The sequence below is a fragment of the Podarcis tiliguerta genome (genome assembly GCF_965153285.1).
Source record: "Podarcis tiliguerta genome assembly, chromosome: 2".
Taxonomy (NCBI): domain Eukaryota; kingdom Metazoa; phylum Chordata; class Lepidosauria; order Squamata; family Lacertidae; genus Podarcis; species Podarcis tiliguerta.
The window spans coordinates 99,606,602-99,628,146 of record NC_139535.1 but is presented as its reverse complement, the minus strand read 5'-3'; the positions used below and the strand labels follow the sequence as shown (position 1 = coordinate 99,628,146).

The following is a 21,545-nucleotide window of genomic DNA, read 5'->3' as shown; positions in this document are numbered from 1 at the left end:
CACAGTGTTCCACTCGCCAATTCAGTAGTCAGAAATGCATGTACAGAGCTCCTTTCTAGAAGGTAAAATCTGGCTGTTTGGAGGAAGGGTGTGTGTGTGGCGAATTAATCCCCCTGCTCACGCTTCCCCACCAAATATCTGATCAGTGGGATTTTAGCTTTGGGGGAGGGGGCAGGGCTCCATTGCGCATGAGTTTAGAGGGACGCGGGTGGCGCTGTGGGTTAAACCACAGAGCCTAGGACTTGCCAATCAGAAGGTTGGCGGTTCGAATCCCCATTACGGGGTGAGCTCCCATTGTTTGGTCCTTGCTCCTGCCAACCTAGCAGTTCAAAAGCATCTCAAAGTGCAAGTAGATAAATAGGTACCACTCCGGTGGGAAGGTAAACGGCATTTCTGTGCACTGCTCTGGTTCGCCAGAAGCAGCTTAGTCATGCTGGCCACATGACCCGGAAGCTGTACGCCGGCTCCCTCGGCCAATAAAATGAGACCAGCGCCGCAACCCCAGAGCCGGTCATGACTAGACCTAATGATCAGGGGCCCCTTTGCCTTTAAGACAGAATAATTAATTTCACATTTCAATTCCACAATCTGAGATGGAAAACTTGGAATCTTGGAAGTAAAATTGGTGGATGTTTCATTATTACATACAGAGACAAATTTAACACCAGCGACTGATACATCTAGTAAGGAAGGAAATACTGGACATGTAAGATCAAAAAGTATATACCAGCTCCAGTATGTGTATTTGTTCACGTTCCTGTGTTATTCAATGAGAACAGTCATCCCAGCTGCAACGGCTTGAGTGTTTTCGGAATCTTTGTCATTATTTTATTTTTTACCATAATTAATTCTTACAAATATGTTGCAAACAGACTGAAATTCTGGATTCTTTTTGATTACAACTCAGGATAACTTCAGAGTGGAAACAAAAACTGGCATGTACATAGAATTTTGTACACTTACATTTTTCAGAGCAGCCAATCAGCTTACTGTATTCTGTACATTTGACTGCAGTTCTCGGAACAATCTAGCCATAATATACACATGATACAACATACAGATATGAACTTTTCTTTTCTGTATACTTTATTTACAGGCAGAGCTGAATGCCAACATGACCCAATCAATCCCCTGAGGCGCCAGTTATAATACAAGCACTTCCATTGCAGTGGGTTTCCTAAAGAAAGGAAAATAGCAAAATAAACTAAAGCTGATTGATGGAATGGAGCCTTTGGGCTTGGTTTTTGCAGGGCATAAATTATCATATCCCCTATTCACTCAGCTCTAAGACCACGTATTATGAGCCAAATTTTATATTTGGATCCATTATTACTTCAAAGCCTATATTTTCAGTCTGATATCAGAAAAACAGATTGTGTTTACATGTGCAGAGCACCAGGCACCGTATTTCAACGTGTTGAACCGCAATGTCAGAGGGTTTGTCGTGAAGTTATCAAATTGGATTGAGGACTAGCCTCACCGGAATGGAAAGGGATAATTGGTGAGGGCTAATTGTCTGATTCCTAATGAAAACCCAGCCTCACTTCATAATGAAATACTGCCAAGAGGAAGTACATTTAGTTAATTCTAAAATTCTACCTTCCAGCTTGAAGACAATGGCACCAATCTGCAGTTTTCTTACGATCATTCACTAGGAATGGACATTTACATCTTATTCTGGTAAAGTTTAACAGTGAACATATTCTAATCCGCAAACCTTTGTTGCTTATCACAGGTTGCCTTTATGAAAGCCCTACAAGTATCTTTCTGGTCTCAAGCTTCTGCTGGGTACGATCCTGTATCTTTTCCACACTCTCTCGTGACTCCAAGAGATCTGGGCATATGGACCAGCTGCAGGATCAAAACCTCCACTGTAGTTTTCTGGCTATGCATATGTGCATCGCTGCGGGAACCCGTTTAAACTCTAGGTAAGAATTAATATTATTCACTAATTGTATAAATGGAGAGGGTTTGTCCTGTAAGAGTGGGCTTTTTATTTTTTTTAAAAAAGTACATACTGAGGACACAACAGCCTCCACCAGGTTTTCATTCCTAAAAGGCGAAGGAGTTACTTTCGATTCAACACGGAGAGGATGACATCTGGTCATAATCTGGACATTTCAGTAGAGCAGGGTAACTACTGTTCATCTGGAGAGATGCATCGCTGGAGATGTCGGAAGGGCTGCGTCCACGAACCCAGGCATCCGGGTGGAGGAACTGGCCAGAGTAGTCAGAGCAGTTGCTAAGCCGTGGGCGGTAGAAGCCAGGATGAGGCCTGTACATCTCCTCTGCGGTATATCTCTTCATGAACAGGTAGACAGACATGACACCTGCACTCTGGAAAGGAGAGGAAAAACAAAAGCATTGCTCGAGTTGTCGGAAGGACTGGTGTTACCGTTCTAATGTTCTGATAGGATGTGACATGCTGATGAGCAAGGCAGGCAAACCAACCATGAAATATCCCTGCTCTGGACCTTGTGGGATGCTTCTGCCTTTGCCTTTGAGGGAGGTCTATAGCTCCGTGGTGCAGAAACTGCTCTGCAGGTAAAAAGGTAAAGGTAAAGGGACCCCTGACCATTAGGTCCAGTCGTGACTGACTCTGGGGTTGCAGTGCTCATCTCGCTTTATTGGCCGAGGGAGCCGGCATACAGCTTCCGAGTCATGGGGCCAGCATGACTAAGCCACTTCTGGCGAACCAGAGCAGTGCACGGAAACACCATTTACCTTCCTGCCGGAGCGGTACCTATTTATCTACTTGCACTTTGACGTGCTTTCGAACTGCTAGGTTGTCAGGAGCAGGGACCGAGCAACGGGAGCTCACCCCGTCGTGGGGATTTGAACCGCTAACCTTCTGATTGGCAAGTCCTAGGCTCTGTGGTTTAAACCACAGCACCACCCGTGTCCCTTTGCTTTGCAGGTAGAAGGGTCTATATTTTTTGCTTTGCAAAAAAAATTTTTTTTTGCTTTGCTTTGCAGGTAGAAGGGTCTATATTCAATCTGTGGCCACTCCCGGTAAGGCTGGGAATGACCCCTGTTAGGAACCCCGGAGAGCATAGACAAGACTGGGCTAGATGGTCCAATAGTCTGACTCAATGTATTATTATTATTAAGATAGCTCAGTTGGTTAGGGTATGGTGCTGATAACACCAAGGTTGCAAGTTCAATCCCCCTATGGGACACCCGCACATTCTTGCATTGCAGGGGGTTGGACGAGAATGATCCCAACTCCATAAGTCTATGGTTCTTTGATTCCCCTCCTTTTCCCCTGGTGGGACTCAAGGCAGCAGTGATATAAGTTAGCTTCCTTATATCATATGATGTGCCTCTGTGGGTAGGAGTGTGTTTTGGTTGTGAGGCTGCTGGGGGATTTGACATGCAGAATTTTTGCATGCATTAATACTTCAGAAATATCGCTCCCAGCTGGAGTTGTTATAACTGAACATCTTGTCCCAACGTATTATTTCAGTCTGTAGTGCAGGCGGATTTTCATTGGCTGGTAAGTCAAATGGTCTTCATCTTCTCTCTGGGAATGTGCAATCCTCCCCCTTGACTATACATTATGGCCAATACAGTGGTACCTTGGGTTACATCCGCTTCAGGTTACTAAGCCAGAAATAGTACCTCGGGTTAAGAACTTTGCTTCAGGATGAGAACAGAAATCGTGCTCCGGTGGTGCAGCGGGAGGCTCCATTAGCTAAAGTGGTCCTTCAGGTTAAGAACAGTTTCAGGTTAAGAACGGACCTCCAAAATGAATTAAGCTCTTAACCCGAGGTACCACTGTACTCATTTGCCAACAGTGAAAGGACTGGGGAACATAATCTGAGTGGCTCTTTCCTCCACTACCAGAGCACTCAAGCCACTCTTATCAAGCAAAACTGCTCCAAAGAGGAGCTGGAAGAAACCACTGGGACAACAGTGCCAATGGAAGCTGCTGCACTGGGATCAGGAGTCTTTGAGTTGGTGAAAGAAAAGCACATGTTTCGCTTCCTGTTATCCTGGTGTTACTTAAGCCATTGTGCAGAATTATATGCAACAAAGGACTTCACAGGAACAGGATTTCTGCTGCTGTGTTCTATGCATAATGCTAATGCTTCTTAGCATAAATAAGTTGGCCTAGCTCACATGATTTCTCTGTGGTTCTGCTTGTGACTTGAAGGTGGTAAGCCTACAGTCCAGAAATGTACTGTGAGACCACATCCTCCTCCTGTTAATTGCACCAGACAGTGGAGGAATGTATGGAGTTTGGGCTAAAAGGGAAACAAAATGGGATGCTCTAAAGAGACATGGGGACGCAGGTGGCGCTGCGGGATAAACCACAGAGCCTAGGGCTTGCTGATCAGAAGGTCGGCAGTTCAAATTGCTGTGATGGGGTGAGCTCCTGTTGCTTGGTCCCTGCTCCTGCCAACCTAGCAGTTCAAAAGCACATCAAAGTGCAAGTAGATAAATAGGTACTGCTCTGGCAGGAAGGTAAACGGCGTTTCTGTGCGCTGCTCTGGAGCGGCTTAGTCATGCTGGCCACATGACCCAGAAGCTGTACACCAGCTCCCTCGGCCAATAAAGTGAGATGAGCGCCACAACCCCAGAGTCATCCACAACTGGACCTAATGGTCAGGGGTCCCTTTACCTTTACTAAAGAGACATGGTTAATTGATTATGGGGATGCTGATGCCTGCCTGAGCAAATGTACCCACCTTTGAGGAGGACATGCTTGTTTCTATACACTGAATGTCCCTTCTCACACCATGTGGTCCTGTTCCACTTCTTTCCAGTGAAATGGACAGACCTATTCCAGTGTTTTGCCGCCAACTACTTTGTGATTTAAATGTAATTTAAAGAAGCAATGAATTTATAACTGGAAGAAAAGCAATCTATGAAAAACCAAGCCTGTTCGTATTTTGACCTGACAAACCCATTCTTTTTATGTGTCCCATAACAGATAGGTACTTCCGATTTCTAAATGCATGAAGGGCCACTTTGCAGCAGGGATGCTTGCAGCTCCACAGCCCCCTCAAGTTTACAGGTAAGGCATTCTTGTTTTTGGAGGGTGGGTTAGAATCCAAGCAAGTGACAGTGTAGGCAAGAGGGGAACAACTGATCTGTTATTTCCTACATGTGCAAACCCAGGGGAGGTTGGTCCATTAGGGCACTACCCCATCGAGCTTGGCATTCCCTCGGCCTGCCCTCACCTGTGTACTTCCTTACAACCAGTCTAGGAGGTGGCGCTGGCTGTCAGCTTCCTTCTCCGTGTTGCTTTTGTAAAACTTGGCAGGGAGAGGATGGGAGGAATCTGGAATTTATTGGTTATGTCAATGACTGGTGCTGGCTCCTAAAGAAAAGCCCAACTAGTATAGCATTCTGTTTTCACAGAGGCCAACCAGATGTCTCTAGAAAGCCCACAAGCAGGACATAAGTGCAGCGGCATGACCAGGCACCCCCCACGATGGCTCCTGCACTGGGGCATATGAAGGAGCTGCACAAGGACTGACCCAGGAGTGGAGAGTGGGAGGTGAGTTGGTGGCAGCTTCCCCGCCCAGACTGTGGCATGCAGGGGGTGCCCTGTGTCCTGCCCCACGTGCCCACCCCAAGCAGGGTGGGGCCATCACCCTGGGCAGATTTTTGAAATGGCACAAGCTACCATCACAACAAGCTCCCTCACTCGCCAAGCCGCACTGAGCCTTCAGGGCTGCGGCTGCGGTGGTGCTTCCTTCTGCTCTTGGTTGGTGAAGGGATGTCCGCCTCTGGGGCAGCTGAGAGGATGGGCGAGGATTGTACTGCCACTGCCCACCAAGGAAAGGCATGAGGCTTTGGCAGCTGCCCCCTCCTTTGGGAATGGGGCGGCTTTGAGCCTTTTTCTCCCTCCCCTCATCACAGGCTCAGACCACCATGGCCTGAATGGCAGCCACCCTCCAGACTCCTTTCTGAGAGCCAGTGTGGTGTAGTGGTTAAGAGCGGTGGACTCGTAATCTGGTGAAACAGGTTTGATTCCCCACTCCTCCACATGCAGCTGCTGGGTCTGCAAGGGCCTGGCAGCACCAGAGAGCCACGGCTGCCTTGGCAGGGTGGGAGTCTAATGAGACCCACACCCTGCCACCAGCAGGAGGCGAGGTGGGGGGCTCCTTTAAACTTCTCCCTTGAGGGGGCACACAGCCACCTACCCCCTCCCCCGCCAGGGAACAGTGTGACAGACCCACACGTCCCCAGCTGAGCAGCTCGGGTGCAAGCAGGAGCTGGACTCTCTCAGCTGGGGAGCCCCTGACAGCTCCCTAAAACTTTTGGCACACTCCTCAGGTAAGCAGCGGGAGGAACATGCTCTATTGTGCCTCACTGATGCAGCTTGTTTCTTCCTCTGCTGCTATGAGGGGCAGACAGTGATGATGGCTTCACTCAGCGGTATGTTGCTGATGAAACCGCCACCCCTCCTGAGTCCTCTGCCTCCAGTGCCCGGCTGCAGCTTGTTTGTCCCTCAGTGCACTTGAGGCAGAGGCAGTTTCATCAGTGATATACTGCTGACTGAAGCCGTCATTGCGGTCTGCCCCTCATAACAGTCCTGGGTGATATACTGATATACAGTGGATGCTCAGGTTGCGAACGTGATCCATGTGGGAGGCACGTTTGCAACCCGCAGTGCCACGTCTGCGCATGTGTGGATTGTGATTCGGCGCTGAAACCCGGAAGTAACCAATTCCGAGTTTCAGTGCGTCCATAACCTGAAAACGCGCAACCTGAAGAAGAAGAAGAAGAGGAGTTTGGATTTGATATCCCGCCTTTCACTCCCTTTAAGGAGTCTCAAAGCGGCTAACATTCTCCTTTCCCTTCCTCCCCCACAACAAACACTCTGTGAGGTGAGTGGGGCTGAGAGACTTCAAAGAAGCGTGACTGGCCCAAGGTCACCCAGCAGCTGCATGTGGAGGAGCGGAGACGCGAACCCGGTTCACCAGATTATGAGACTACTGCTCTTAACCACTACACCACACTGGCTGTGAAGCATCTGTAACCCAAGGTATGAATGTATAGGGGTGGAACCAGCAACATGGCCCCACTTCACCTCCGGAGGGGCTGATGAATGAGGGTTATACATCATTTACTAAATTCTACTGCAAGTCAGATCAGCAGCAAAGCCTCTCTCCATGTTGGAGTGACAACAGTCTGGAGGATGCAAGAACGGCGTGCTGTCTGGCCAGCTGAGGCGGCACTTGGAGGTGCTCCCATGCCAGCGTGGCTTGGCTTGTGCTTCTCTGTGAGCATTGGTTCCTCAGACACCAGGAGAGGAGTGCTGGGCCAGACCATGCTGGGGGTGCCTGCTTCACACCAGGGCCACTCTGACTACACCCCCACCGTGCCAGAGAATGATAAATATCCCTGGATATCAAACACTGATGTTGAGCATCGACTATTGACACATCAAGATAAAACTCTGAGATTATTCTCTATCAAAATACACAGAGAATCTTTAGCACAGGGCTTTCTAATGACCTCGCAGCCAAGCTTTACCTCTGTCAGGAGAAAAGAGATGGCAGAAAAAGCAAACGACCATCCATATCTATAAGTGAAGTAAGTCTCGGAGTCCTTGGTTCTGTTGAGCATCTCATCGTTGATGCTGGAAATGTACAGAACGAGCCCCACAACCAGAGATAAACCTGGGGTGGAGAAAAGTTTGAGATTAGAACAAATACACACACACACATGGTACGACTCCAAAGCACCCATTCAGTTTCCTCAATGGCAAGGATGGGGATCGGGGAACCTGCAGCCCATTGGCAATGCTGCCTGGGGGAGTCCAATAATACTGGGAAGGCCACAATAGGATATTTACAAATGCAGTCAAACCAACAATGCATGTTTGCTAGATAGGAGCTCAGAGTTCTTCCTGTAGAAAGAACTCTGAGATACTCCCACTGTGCCTGTCACGGGGAGGCTGTAGCCATACATATAATCTCACCTGGACAGGGCACTTCCTCTTTGCTCGATGTCTCATCATCACTCCAGCAATGTGAGAACATATGCTAAGTCTGAGCCATCCATTTTAAACTGGACTAAAGCATGTATTTGTAACCAGATTACCATTTTAAGCCTGCCTGAACAAAGCTGCTGTATCTGTCGCTCTTCAACAAGTATTCTGAGTAAATGTTATTTTTTACCTTTCACAAGATTGTCTGTGTGGTTATTGTTTTAAGGGTGAGACACCAGGAGGATCCAGTATGTATGCCTTAAAGGACCATGGATTAGTTAAATTATAAGGCTAAAACTAGCCTTTTTAAGATGCAAAGGGATGCACTTTTGCTATACTCACAAAAGTGAGGAAGGAAGATTATTATCTAATAAACATATCCCCTCTCAGCATCCCTACACTCCATCGCTGGTCTAAGATGAAACATGCAACCTGAGGTAACAATCTTGGCCATTACCCTGAGGCTGCAACCGCAGTCACTCACTGAGAAATGAGCACCCTACGCTGAATTAAACAACATATTTATGTTCTCAGACATGGTTCTTCTGAACTACAAGCTCTTGATACGAGAGAAAGCTTTTAAGATCTGCCTTCACAGCTGCTGGTTTAACACTCGCTTAATGCTATGAATAAACCATCAGCGTCTCCTCTCAAATGGAAACACGATGGCTGGTTATTTCTAAGTTCCAGCAATCCCCTGTTAACTCCAGCCACCATAAGATGAAAGAATTGTGCCAGATTTTTAAAAAACCGTGTCTGGAGCTTCAGCAGAATGTTCAAACACCACAGAATATTTTGCATGCGTGCATTGTACATGCACGCACCTCATTTTATCAGGTTCAGTTAGCAAGAGCTAGACTCCAATTGTCCTTCGAAATCTAAGCCTGAGCACTTTTAGGAAACTTCGTAAAAAACCAGCTGGGTTTGCAGGTTTGGTGAAAGGATGGTGAAATTGCATTGATTCCCAGGGCACATCTCTATATGTTTACTCAGAAGTAAGCCCCACTGTGTTCAATGCAATGCAGCCATGATTGCCCATTTTGTCTTTATAAGCTGCCATGAACCTTCAAGGTGGAGGGGGCTCCAAACGCAAGAAAGGAAGTAAATAAAACAAAGGGCCTGTCAACAATGCTGAGAAATGGGACTATGAGACAGACTGTAGTGAAATCATCGCCTTTCAGAAGCATCTTCTGCAGTGTGTCCATTCCAGCAATCGTGCTACTATCTGGAATATCTGGCACGACTGCCACAGGGCCATGGAGAAAAGTGAATCTCCACGGAATGGCTGCAAACCTTTGGGAAAAGAGCTCACACAGAGGCACGCTTCAATAAAGAGCTTTTCCTCAGGGAGTGTCACAACAAGGGTAACTCTAATGCACTGACACCCACCCTTTTACATTTTTGGTGACAGTCATCCACTTAGCCAAAGTGCTGCATCTCATCAATTTTAGCCAATTTACTTAGTTGGGGTGAAGGGAGCTGATTTATTTACTGCGTTTTATGTCCTCCCTTTCATCCAGGGAGCTCAAGGCGGTTCTCCTCACGCTCATTTAATCCTTCTAACAACACTGTGAGGCAGGTTTGGCTGAGAAATAGTGACTGACTCAATGCCACCCAGTAACCTTCTGGTTGTGTGGGGATTTGAACCGGGATTTCCTCAGGCCTAGTCTGACACACTAGCCATGACACTTTCCTGAGATGTTTTACTTTTGTTATGCATTTTGTGCTTTTATATTGTGCTTTTGTGTTATAACCGCCCCGAGACCTGCAGATATAGGGTGGTATACAAATTATTATTATTATTATTATTATTATCTGTTTGATTGTTCGATACTTGGAATGAACCCTACTGAGGCAAATGCAGAACTGTGACATATGCTGGGGCTGAGCAGGCTGACAGAATACAACATCAAAATCTGTCACACACTGACTTTCTTAATTGGTTTCCCCCCCGATTCCATCGTCCTTCTTAGATGTGGACACAAAAGACTGGATTTCAGATGCAGACTAAGGAGTTGGCAAATAAGAATGTCAGATTCTTAAAACTCACCGGACAGAATGAAAAAGATCCCAGATACGAAGGCCAGGATGGTTCTGTGAGGTCGAATATGCCCTATGTTGCTGAGAATGAACCCGATAAACATGAAGAATAGGCTGACCAAGGGAAATGGGGTGGCAGAACGAATCATCTCTGTAAAATATAATGGGCAGAAACAACAAGAGAAAGGTTAATATGGCCAATGCATCCTTATAAAAATTAGTAAAATAACACCATGTGTATAAGAACATTTTCTGCACTTGTGACTCATAATTTGCTTTGTTTTTGTTTTTATTTTAAATTTGCATGCTCCTCACATATGAATAGAAATAAGTGCCATATCTGCAACACCACATATTTAAATTGTGCCACTTTGACAGCCGTGGCTCTCCCCACCCCCCAAGAATGCTGGGAATTGTAGTTTAAGGGTGCTGAGAGTTGCCAAGAGACAATAATTCCCAGAATCCCCTGGGAAGAAGGACTGACTTTTATACCACACTGAGAACTGAAGCTCTGTGAAATATGGCCACACATACCTGTCAATTTGAAAACCCCTACTTTCTGTGGACTTTACACCCTTTCTTTTCTTAGCTGTTGTTAGTCTGAAAGCATCTTATTCTCTGATATCCTAGTGTCCCACTAAATAACTAACAACACAGGGCCAGGCGTGTCCACTCAGAAGCAAGTCCCATCAAGTTCTATAGCTGCTTACCTGGGAGAAAGGCACTGTGAATGTACTTCTGGGTAGACTTACATAGGATTGCACTGTTATACTGTATTTTTATGACATTGCTGGATGAATGTTCACTCACTTGTAGCAAAATATCACCCCCTGTGGCTTTAGCTCATGCCTAATTGTCAAAAACAAATGAATGCATGTTGACAGCAGTTGCACTCTAGGGTGTAGTGGATGCTACTCAGAGTAGGCACACTAAAATTTAAAGACATGACTAACTTAGGACTATTCATTTCACTGGCTCTACTTTGAGTAAAACTTAGTTGGATACCACCTTTTGATCTTTATAACATCTCTCTTCAAAGAGCTGTAAAATAGATGGTGGTAGAATGTAATATTAATTGCTGCAAATTATTTACTCGTCTCTTGTGAGCACAAAATACAAAACCATCTGTTCCAGAAACAGAGATATGGATTGCTATAGCAACAGAAGATGCTTAAAAAAAAGATGAAGGGTAGATGGCCTATGTGAATTCCTCCTAAAAAATAATTTCAAATACTTTGGCCAAAGCAAAGATCTCAGAAGAAGCATTGGCTGCTGTTGCTTGCTTACTTTGTGGAATGGGATAAACCTAAGATCATTTTAAAATATCATTTCTCATCTGTCAACACTGAAACATTTACAATGCAGATGTTATCCCCACCCCACAAGTAAACAAAATATCCATTTCAGTTTTGAGATTTGCAGTGCTCTATTCTTCCACCTCGTCCAACAAAGTCCTGGAGAACTTACAGTGCAAGATATTTTCTCCTCTTAGCTAATAGGATTCCTTTTTTGCAGGGGGTAGACTTGGATCACTACCATGGTATGGGAGCAAATGGTTAGACTCCAATTCACCCCACGCCCGGTGGGATATTTCCAAACATGGAATGCCCATGTTACAAACAGTCTGACCTTAGAAACTTGTGTGGTGTAGTGGATAAGGAGTCAGACTAGGACCTGGGAGACTAAAGTCTAAATCCCCATTTGGCCATAAAGGCTGAACTTGGGCCAGTCACTGCCTCTCAGCCTAACCTACTACACAGAGTTGTTGTGAGGTCCAGCTCTGAGGGCCTTCTGGCAGTTCCCTCACTGTGAGAAGTGAGTTTACAGGAACCAGGCAAAGGGCCTTCTCGGTAGTGGTGCCCACCCACCAGATGTCAAGGAAATGAACAACAATCTGACTTTCAGAAGACACCTGAAGGCAGCCCCGTTTAGGGAAGTTTTTAATGTTTGATGTTCTATCGTGCTTTTAATGTTCTGTTGGGAGCCACCTAGAGTGGCTGGAACCTTTGGCTTGCCAGACATTGGCGAACTACTCCTCCCATCATCTCTGACCATTGGCCATGCTGGCTGGGACTGATGGAAGTTGAGGCACTGTCCAAGTGCTCTCAAGACAATCTTGAGGTAGTAGACCGGTGGGGTTAAAATTTAGCCGAAGCCAATAATTAAATGTCTTACATCAAATCTGTAACTCATCAGAGGGGAGATTAGCTCCCAAGCACAATGAAGCATTTGGAACACAGAAAAAAAAATGCCTTAGAAACATAAGACTGAACAGCTTCTGTGGCTCCAAGGTGAACATCGCTACATACAGTCCTCAACTTTACAAAATGTTTGCTTCCCTCCCAGTAACCCTGATACAACTCTATTGTTTGCAGTGCCTGTGGGACCCTATGGGAGCATAATCCCACCCACCTCCTCCGTTAGCCTACAGCCCTTCACATATTCCTTAGTTATGTACCACTTATTGAACCTTCTCCTGGGGTGCCTGCAAGTTCTCCGTGCACAGAAATCTATTTCTGCCCTGTGCCAGTTCTGCATGTGTTTATTCATAAGCCCCTCCCACCCATTCAGACTCATTTCCCCATAAATCTACACTGTTTACTCTTGTTTTTAAAAGCCATATGAAAATTCCTATTTAAATATGTACTCAAACATATCTGTGATCCTAAAGTACACAAATATTGTGCTTTATCTCAACATGCAACACATTTCTAAACACATTCTATGTTTAAACACACATTTAAAGGATGCAGTTTGGTATGCTTATGCAGCCAAATCTGTCAGCTAATTACATTCTGATCCATATCATAATTGGAAAGATGCAAAAATATATCCATTTGCTTAAAAGTGACGTTCTCATCTACCCCTATCTCTATGGATACTTATTTCCAGTTGAGTTACAGAGTTAGCTGAACGTTGTGATAGAAAGGTCATGCCTTGCTTCCATAGAAAAAGGGGGTTGTTCCAGATTATCTCTGTGCTACAAGGAGATTCAAACACCTGTCTGCAGGGAACAGTTATCAGTGTCTGTTACCAGTAGATTCCTTCTTGCTTTGCCATGGTGGTCTGCAGCGTAGAGATCAGTTTACAGCAATTGTCTATTGTATGTTTGCTGGCTAGGTTAGCATCATTCTGCCATTACCATGCATGGCTAATGTGGGGCATGTGATTGGTACACAAAGCCATGATTGGTGGGCAGTGGCGGGAGTTTCTAGAGAATGGGTGTGTGTGTGTCAGAATTGCTATTGCCCAATAGGACATAATATACAATTTGAGGACTGGGAAAAACTGGAAAATAGATTTAAAATTTACAGACTGTTCCCTCCTGAAAGAAAATTACATGAAAATGATGTATAGATGGTATATAACACTAGTACAGATAGCAAAAATGTACAAAACCGGCTCAAACACTTGTTGGAAATGTAAAGAAAAAGAAGGCACTTTTTATCATATGTGGTGGGAGTGTAGAGAAGTTTAAAAAAATTGGGAAATGATATACAATGACTTGAAAAAAATGTTTAAAACAACATTTGTAAAAAAACCAGAAGCATTTTTGTTAGGGATTGTAGGACAAGACCTGCCAAGGAAAATAAAGAATTTATTTATGTATGCTACAACAGCGGCAAGAGTCTTGATAGAATAAGGATGGAAGAATGAGGAAATCCTGACGAAAGAACATTGGCAAGAGAAATTGATGGATTATGCAGAACTGGCCAAATTGACTTATAAATTGTGAGAAGGACAATTGTGACTTCAAGTAGGAATGGGACTTTTAACAAATTATTTAAAAAGACAACAAAATGAATTGGACTCCCTGGCAGGTTTTGAATAAACATACACAAATTCATTGGTTGATAATATGATGGATAGATAATGTAAGGATAATGTCAGGGAACTGCCATCAGTGCCGGAGGGAGAGAGCAAAATCCAGAGGGATTCCGGAGAGCGTCCCGGGATTGGGAGAGGCAGCCCATCTTCTGGGGAAGAGAATCAGCGTAGCACCAGTGGAGAAGGGGGGCAGATTGGGGAAGCGGCGAGGTGGTCCCATGACTCCTTGCTGGGGACCAGCGGGGAGAGTAGAGGTCCTCCGCTGCCTACGCCCTCCTTGCGCAGAAGGCTTCCGCGCAGAGAGAGTAGGAGAAGACTAGGCATCAAAGAGCTTCTTTGCTGGAAGAAGTTTAAGAAACGCCCACAGACGGATTCTGCCAGCGATTGAGACAGCCACGGGTGAGTGGCTGTCCAGACAGAAAAGGTTCACTCAGGCAACCCAGCCAGGTGTTTGCGCCGGCTTACGCACGAGCAACACCTAGAACCACTACAGATAAGTACAAGTTTATAACATGCAGAGAATAATATGTGCAGAGAAATCAGAGAGAGGAGCTGAGGGAAGTCCGTGGTCGGGGGGGGGAGAGGGTTGGGAGGGGGAGAAAGGGGGAGAAATAATGTATGTGATTATATGGTTTGATAATTTGGTATGTTGAAATTCTTTAATAATTTTTTAAAGAAATAATTGCTATTGCCCCCTCTAATTTAAAGGAGCACCATTCTGCTATCCTCTTTGCTGCTTGAAGTGGAAAGGATTGATCTACAATTACGTCACACTGTGATGCTGATGTAAACAGCTGCCCAGCCTAGCAGGACTATTGGAATGGCTTCCTGTCTCCCTTCCACATGTGCTCATGAACTCTTGACTTTCCTTTGACAAAGAAACCCAGGAAGCAACGCAAACAACAAAGGCTTCTCCCATACACAATGTTTTGATGCAGTCCTTTTCTGAAGATAAAACACATGTCCTCTTTCCTCGTCTCTGAAAAGCCGGTGTTAGAATGAACACACATAAACACTGCTCCCGCAATAAGAAAAGATAACCACCTACTTAAAACATTGACTGTTGATTCAGATGTCAGCTGGACATTCATTGGCATGACGTATTCTATCGTGAAGCACCTCCCACGTTCTTCACCTGGAATGGGAAAAGCCCATTTTACACTTTTTGGGGGGAGCAAAGGCATCAAGCCCCATACTTCCCACCAGGATCCCCTGCGATGGTTATTTGCTTCTTTTAAACCACTCATACAATTGCAAATTGTGTAATTGGTGTATTTACTTGTCTAGCTTGGCTAAGGGCCCTTTAAAATATCACAAGTAAAAGAACAGAAACCAAGCAGCCCGATTTTAAATATTGCTTAGAAATATGTAAACTCCACTGATATAGCAATAGCACAGGTTTCATCTTCATGACAAGAGTATAATGCAGGAGTCAGCAAACTTACTGCACCTCGGGCCGGTGTCTCCAGCGCCGATCGTGCGGCGGGCCGGAGAGCAGGGGAACGTGTGCACATATGCATGCCTACATGCTTTTTCTGGCGCACTTCCAGGTCGGAGGAGCACCAGAAATAGCTTGCATGCATGTGCACAGGCCTCCTCCGACCCGGATATGCACCGGAAATAAGGCTTGTGCATGCGCAAATAACGCTTCCACAAGCGCACAAGCTATTTCCGGGGCTTCTCCGACCCAGAAGTGGGCAGCCACGCAGCGCAGCACCGGTAAGAGCAGGCAGTGGGCAGCAGGGGGCGCCGTGGGTTGGATAAACAAGTCCCTCAGGCCTTATCTGCCCTGCAGGCCTTAGTTTGGGGACCCCTGGTATAATGAATGGATTGTGCTCAGAGGTCAATGTATGCACCTCAGTTCTCTTCCGAAGCCTGCCATGGTTTGATTGTTGGTGGATTTACAGTGCAATCCTAATAAGATCTACTCAGAAGTAAGTCCTATTGGATTCAATGGGGCTTACTTGCAGGCAAGTGTGGTTAGCTTAAGGGTTGTCCTGTTTGCTAAAGGACTTTCACTTGCATGCCTTTCTTTGTACATCCTTGCCCCCAAACTGCTCCAGAGCATTGGGAGAACCCCAAAATCAGATCTGGGGGCATACAGGCAGAAGAGAGGGAGGGAAAATTTCACTACACAAAGATAAGTCCTTGCAGGAGGACTTAGCCATTGGCAGTGGATAATGTGGTCACTGAGACCACATAACACCGGTCCTGAGAGACCTACAATGGCTCCCAGTATGTTTCCGAGCACAGTTCAAAGTGTTGGTGCAGACCTTTAAAGCCCTAAATGGCCTCAGCCCAGTATATCTGAAGGAGCGTCTCCACCCCCATCATTCTACCTGGACACTGAGATCCAGTACCGAGGGCCTTCTGGCAGTTCCCTCATTGCAAGAAGCGAGGTTACAGGGAACCAGACAGAGGGCCTTCTTGGTAGTGGCGCCCGCCCTGTGGAACACCCTCCCATCAGATGTCAAGGAAATAATCAACTATTTGACTTTTGAAAGACATCTGAAGGCATCCCAGAGTTTAATGCTGTATGTTTAACAATGTTTAATGCTGTATTGTCTTTTTAATATTTGGTTGGGAGCAGCCCAGAGTAGCCGAGGAAACCCAGCCAGATGGGCGGGGTATAAATAATAAATTATTATTATAATAATGGAGTGGCTGCGGACTGAGGTTGCATTAAGACATGCAGTGTATGTATGTATGTATGTATATATATATATATATATATATATATAATGTGTGTGTGTGTGTGTATATATATATATTTGAGCCTACGCAAATCCACATAGTGAATTGCACATGTGAACCAATCCAGTGACTCACTGGAATATTCCAACAACTTCAAAATGGGCCACCTGTCCATTCTCCCCACCCCCACCCCAAGGTGGTGGAAATTAAAACTGTGCACATATCCATGCGTGATATAACCTGAATATTTCACAGACCTTAATTCTAAATTTAATCAAAATGCACAACTCACAGGACTCAGAAACATTAGTTGCTAGACATGACTAGCCACAGGTACAGCAAGCAAAAACAGATTCACTTTTCAATAAAGCGCAGTACCTGCCAAAAAGCAAACCCTCCAGAGCCCAGAGTGCAGAGACATCTTGATTTCAGCACTCTGGTTTTGGGGCAGGATAATCCCTTCCTCCAGGTACAGCCAGTAGTCTGTGCTCACAGCAATCCCCAGGAGTCCCAATCCGCACACGGCAAACACGCTGCTAAGCAGAGTCAGGGCCTTTCTGCCACAGGTGCTCATTCCCAAAAGCATCAGGGTCCGACGGGACAAAAAAGAACTCCTGCACGGGACGAGAAGAATACAAGAACTGTTAGCAGTGAATTGGGGACATTACATGCACTGAATGCAACAGAAATTTCCCTCCTTCTGTGCACGCTTTGATATCAGAGTTATCGGTGGGGAAACAGCACAAAAGCCCCATATAAGTTGAAAATGAATGTGGCACACCATTGTCATGTCCCTTCATGTCCAGGCATAGGCAAACTCGGCCCTCCAGATGTTTTAGGACTACAGTTCCCATCATCCCTGACCACTGGTCCTGTTAGCTAGGGATGATGGGAGTTGTAGTCCCAAAACATATGGAGGGCTGAGCTTGCCTATGCCTGCTCAATGCAATGCCCTCTAGGTGGGGCTACCTTTGAAGGTGACCCGGAAACTACAACTAACCCAGAATGAGACTGGTGACTGGGAGTGGCCGCTGAGACCATATAACACCGGTCCTGAAAAACCTACATTGGCTCCCAGTACATTTCCAAGCACAATTCAAAGTGTTGATGCTGACCTTTAAACGGCCTCGGTCCTGTATACCTGAAGGAGCATCTCCACCCCCATCGTTCAGCCTGGACATCTGGGTCCATATGGAGTCATAGTATTACATATAGTAACATAGTATAGTCATAGTATTACAATAGTATCCCAGTGTGGCATGGTGGAAAGAGGATAAGACTAGAGCTTACGCTCTAGCCACTAGGCAACACTCTCAGCCCAGTCATCTCTCGGCCTATTTCCCCCCCCCCCCATTCATTCATTTGTTCAGCCTTTATTGGCATAATTTAGACAATAAAACCATAGGAGGAAAACCATCCATGAAAATAATGGTAATCCAGACATATTAAAGACATAAAACATACAAAAGACTCAATAGCCACCATTAAATAAAATTAAGTAATTTTAGATTTGACTTTAAAAATCTTGGCTAAATATCCTGATACAATCTCAGTAGTTTCGGGAATATCATCCCCCAACAAATACTGGATTACAGATTCTTTAATTTACAGCACTGGGGTGAGGATTTTTTTAAAGAAAAGTGGGGGGCAGGGAACCACATACACTGCCTTGAGCTGCCTGGAATAAAGGCAGGATATAAATATAAGAGGGGTGGGACTTTACATCAGGAGGAATTTGACAGAGTAATAAGCCGATTGCGCCATCAGTTCAAGTATCTCTGCTTGCCTGTTGGAACAATCTACCCACTCTTCCCCTTCTATTTTGTTCTGGGGTTTTTCCTCACACTCTCCCCACCCCCAGCCAATTTAGACGATGCACTCAGGGGGCTTAGAGAGGGAAGAAGCCTCATGGTGTGAGTGGAATTCCTTGTAAGGGGCTTCCACTAGCACAGGGGTCCCCAAACTAAGGCCCGTGGGCCAGATAAGGACCAAGGGATTCATTTATCCGGCCCGCAGCAACCCCCCCCCCCACTCTTACCGGTGCTGTGCTGCATGGCTGCCCACTTCCGGGTCAGAGGAGCACTGGAAATAGCTTGTGTGCATGCGCAAGCGTTATTTCTGGTGCACATTCAGGTCGGAGGAGGCCTGTGCACATGCTCCGGTGCTCCTCCGACCCGGAAGTGTGCCGGAAATACAGTGGTACCTCGGGTTAAGTACTTAATTTGTTCCGGAGGTCCGTACTTAACCTGAAACTGTTCTTAACCTGAAGCACCACTTTAGCTAATGGGGCCTCCTGCTGCTGCCGCGCTGTTCTCATCCTGAAGCAAAGTTCTTAACCTGAAGTACTATTTCTGGGTTAGCGGAGTCTGTAACCTGAAGCGTATGTAACCTGAAGCGTATGTAACCTGAGGTACCACTGTAGTGTGTGGGCACGTGTATGGGCACGCACTCCCCCGCCCTCCAGCCCACCATGCAATCAGTGCTGGAGACACCTGCCTGAGGTGCGGTAAGTTTGCTGACCCCTGCACTAGCAGTACTGAGAGGCTTGCCTAAGGCTGCAATTCTACAGGCACTTACTAGGGAGCAAGCCCTGTTGAATGTAGTGTGAATTACTGCACAGAATTGTGCTGCCTGGGTGCCTAGTGAATTTGTGGATTTGAGGCGAGACTGAACACTCATCCATTACATCAGAGAGAGAGAGAGAGAAGCCGTTTGCCAGGCCACACTGCAAGCTTTCAAGATGCTCAGAGTCCTTTTATCATCACTGGACTGGTGATACGTGCACAGTGAGACAGCCAACTCTCACACAGGATTCGGAATCCCGCTGCCTTTGACTCTGACAAATCTCTCCCTCGGCGGATTCTTGATGTGGATATTATGAAGATGTGGGGCTCAGCAATGCAGTGTAGCACGACAAATTACTGTGGTAGTGTTCCCCCCCCTTCAATATATATATTCCTAGCACTGCCATTTGGCTTCCCGTTAATTAGCCCTTTTTGGCACTGGTTCAGGGAAAAGCACACAAAGTCTCGATACTCCGGCATGTGTAACGTGCAGTTTGTGAGCTGCACCTCTGTCCTTTCTCTGCCGGAACAAACACATAACTCTCCTAAATAATAGGAAGCAGCCACACAAGTCCTTTAGAGAAGGAATCATCACAATGTCACGTCAGTTACTTACGAAGCTGCACTTAAACACACAAGAAGGCAGCCCTCACCCTGCAGGGCATACGGTCCAATGTAGACCCCAAGTTACCAGAGGCCTTCTCTGACCAGGAAGCTTTGAAAGTCAGAAAATTGATGCTGATGTAATGCAGAGCTCACCTCATATCGGGCATCACCTGCTTGAAATTTCTACAGAGGTCTCAAGGTTTCCACAGTCAGTACATTCATCGGGACTAAGTGTCTCTGACTATATGGAGATGCAGAAGGCTTGTCTGCTAAAGGACAGAGCTGTGTGAAACAGCGAGGGGGCTTATTAGGGGCACTTGCTATCAATATGAAAAACAGGGCACCTGATCCATGCGACGGTCACCTCCAGGCTTGACTATTGTAATTCGCTCTATGCGGGGCTGCCCTTGAAGGTGTCCCAGAAACTCCAGTGGCTGCAGAATGCTGCAGCGAGGCGTCTCACAGGGTCCCTGCCATGGGAGCATATTCACCCAGTGCTTTTCCAGCTGCACTGGCTCCCAGTGGAGTACAGGGTCAGATTTAAGATGCTGGTTTTAACCTTTAAAGCCCTTCATGGCCTAGAACCCTCATACCTACGGGACCGCCTCTCCTGGTATGCCCAGTGGATACCAGGGCATACCTATGTCCCGAGCCCTAAGGAAGTCAGATTAGCCTCAACCAGAGCTAGGGTCTTTTCAACACTGGCTCCGGCCTGGTGGAACACTCTGTCTCATGAGACCAGGGCCCTTCAGGATCTGATTTCTTTCCGCAGGGCTTGTAAGACAAGAGTTGTTCCGCCTGGCCTTTGGCTTGGAATCAACTTGATCCCCTTCCCCTCTATCCTTTTCCCTTTCTCTTTCTGTGATGGACCTCCTATTTGGGGACTTCCTTGGCTTTTTTTCTGGCCCATGTAGGATCAGTCTGGATAGTTGGCCTGGTGAAGATTTGACATTTTCATCTCCAAAAAGTTTTTGATTTGAGTTTCTACGGAAATGAGGCTGCATTTTAATGTGGTATTTTAATCTTGTTTTTAATTTGTATTTTAATCAATTGTTTTATACCTGGTGTTAGCCACCCTGAGCCTGGCCTTGCTGGGGAGGGTGGGGTATAAATAAAAATTATTATTATTATTATTATCATTATTATTATTTTCAGCACTGGCTGATCCAAGTTGTTTCTGGGTCCGATGTTGACAACCCACTTGCAATTCAGTTGCATGCAGCTGACCCGATAACAACCCAGCCACAATAGGGAACAAACAGGTGGCACTCTGAGGAAGGCCTGGCCTTGCGCACACCCCTGTTGCACGCCCACATCAACAGCAACCTAGCTGAATGAGACATGATGAGGTCGAGTCATGGACATCTGAAAAGCACCTTCAGTTGGTGGCAATTCACCACCGTATCCCTTAGGAACTGTAGATTCCCTGGCAGCATACTGGGATGGAGGAGCTCAACCAAAAGATCAGTAATGGCAGACAAGTTTCTTTCCTAAAAGAAGTGCCTGTCCAGCATGACCGACTTTCCTCTGCAATATTCAGTCTCAGAAGAGGAATGGGCACCTTTTAGCCTGTTGGGTGCCCCCTGTCATGAGAATGCACCTTGTAATATATTCCAGGCTACAAAGGTATAGTGAAGGCTTTTTAGCAGAGAAAAACAAGGAACTTTCCAAATGCCAGAAGCTCTTCTACAGGTCAAAATTCAAGCCATATGTACCAGGAGCAGTAAGTAGGTCAAGGCATGTCGTTAACTCCTTTTCACAACCTCAGTTATACATAGAGCTGGGGGATTGGAAACAGGAATGGTCTCAAATAGGGCTGTTACAAACGTAATATCTATCTATCATAATAGTCAGTCAACCCCAAC

The 21,545-nt window shown here is 46.0% G+C and overlaps 1 protein-coding gene and 2 long non-coding RNA genes across 5 annotated transcripts in view; 2 read left to right on the top strand and 1 right to left on the bottom strand.

Annotated features, from left to right (window-relative positions):
• The window catches only part of LOC310671845, an 86,510-nt gene that overhangs the window by 34,135 nt on the left and 30,830 nt on the right, over positions 1-21,545 (top strand). The gene's annotated exons all lie outside the window — the stretch shown is intronic.
• The window catches only part of CACNG5 (calcium voltage-gated channel auxiliary subunit gamma 5), a 60,982-nt gene continuing 40,240 nt past the window's right edge, over positions 804-21,545 (bottom strand). For both annotated transcript variants that reach the window (XM_083427991.1, XM_083427992.1), the window contains 5 exons: positions 16,889-17,124; positions 14,865-14,951; positions 9,999-10,139; positions 7,492-7,637; positions 804-2,337 (listed from right to left, as the gene is read on the bottom strand). In XM_083427991.1, the coding sequence (XP_083284117.1) occupies positions 2,080-2,337; positions 7,492-7,637; positions 9,999-10,139; positions 14,865-14,951; positions 16,889-17,124 (868 nt within the window). In that variant the 3' untranslated portion in view covers positions 804-2,079. The remainder of the gene's footprint in view (positions 2,338-7,491; positions 7,638-9,998; positions 10,140-14,864; positions 14,952-16,888; positions 17,125-21,545) is intronic.
• Positions 1,796-14,846, top strand: LOC310671725. 2 transcript variants are annotated; one of them, XR_014508114.1, is made up of 4 exons: positions 1,796-1,928; positions 4,937-5,020; positions 5,368-5,506; positions 14,525-14,846. It is a non-coding gene; the product is annotated as an uncharacterized lncRNA (long non-coding RNA). The 2 variants fall into 2 exon arrangements; XR_014508115.1 differs by lacking the exon at positions 14,525-14,846 and having other exon boundaries at positions 5,368-6,722.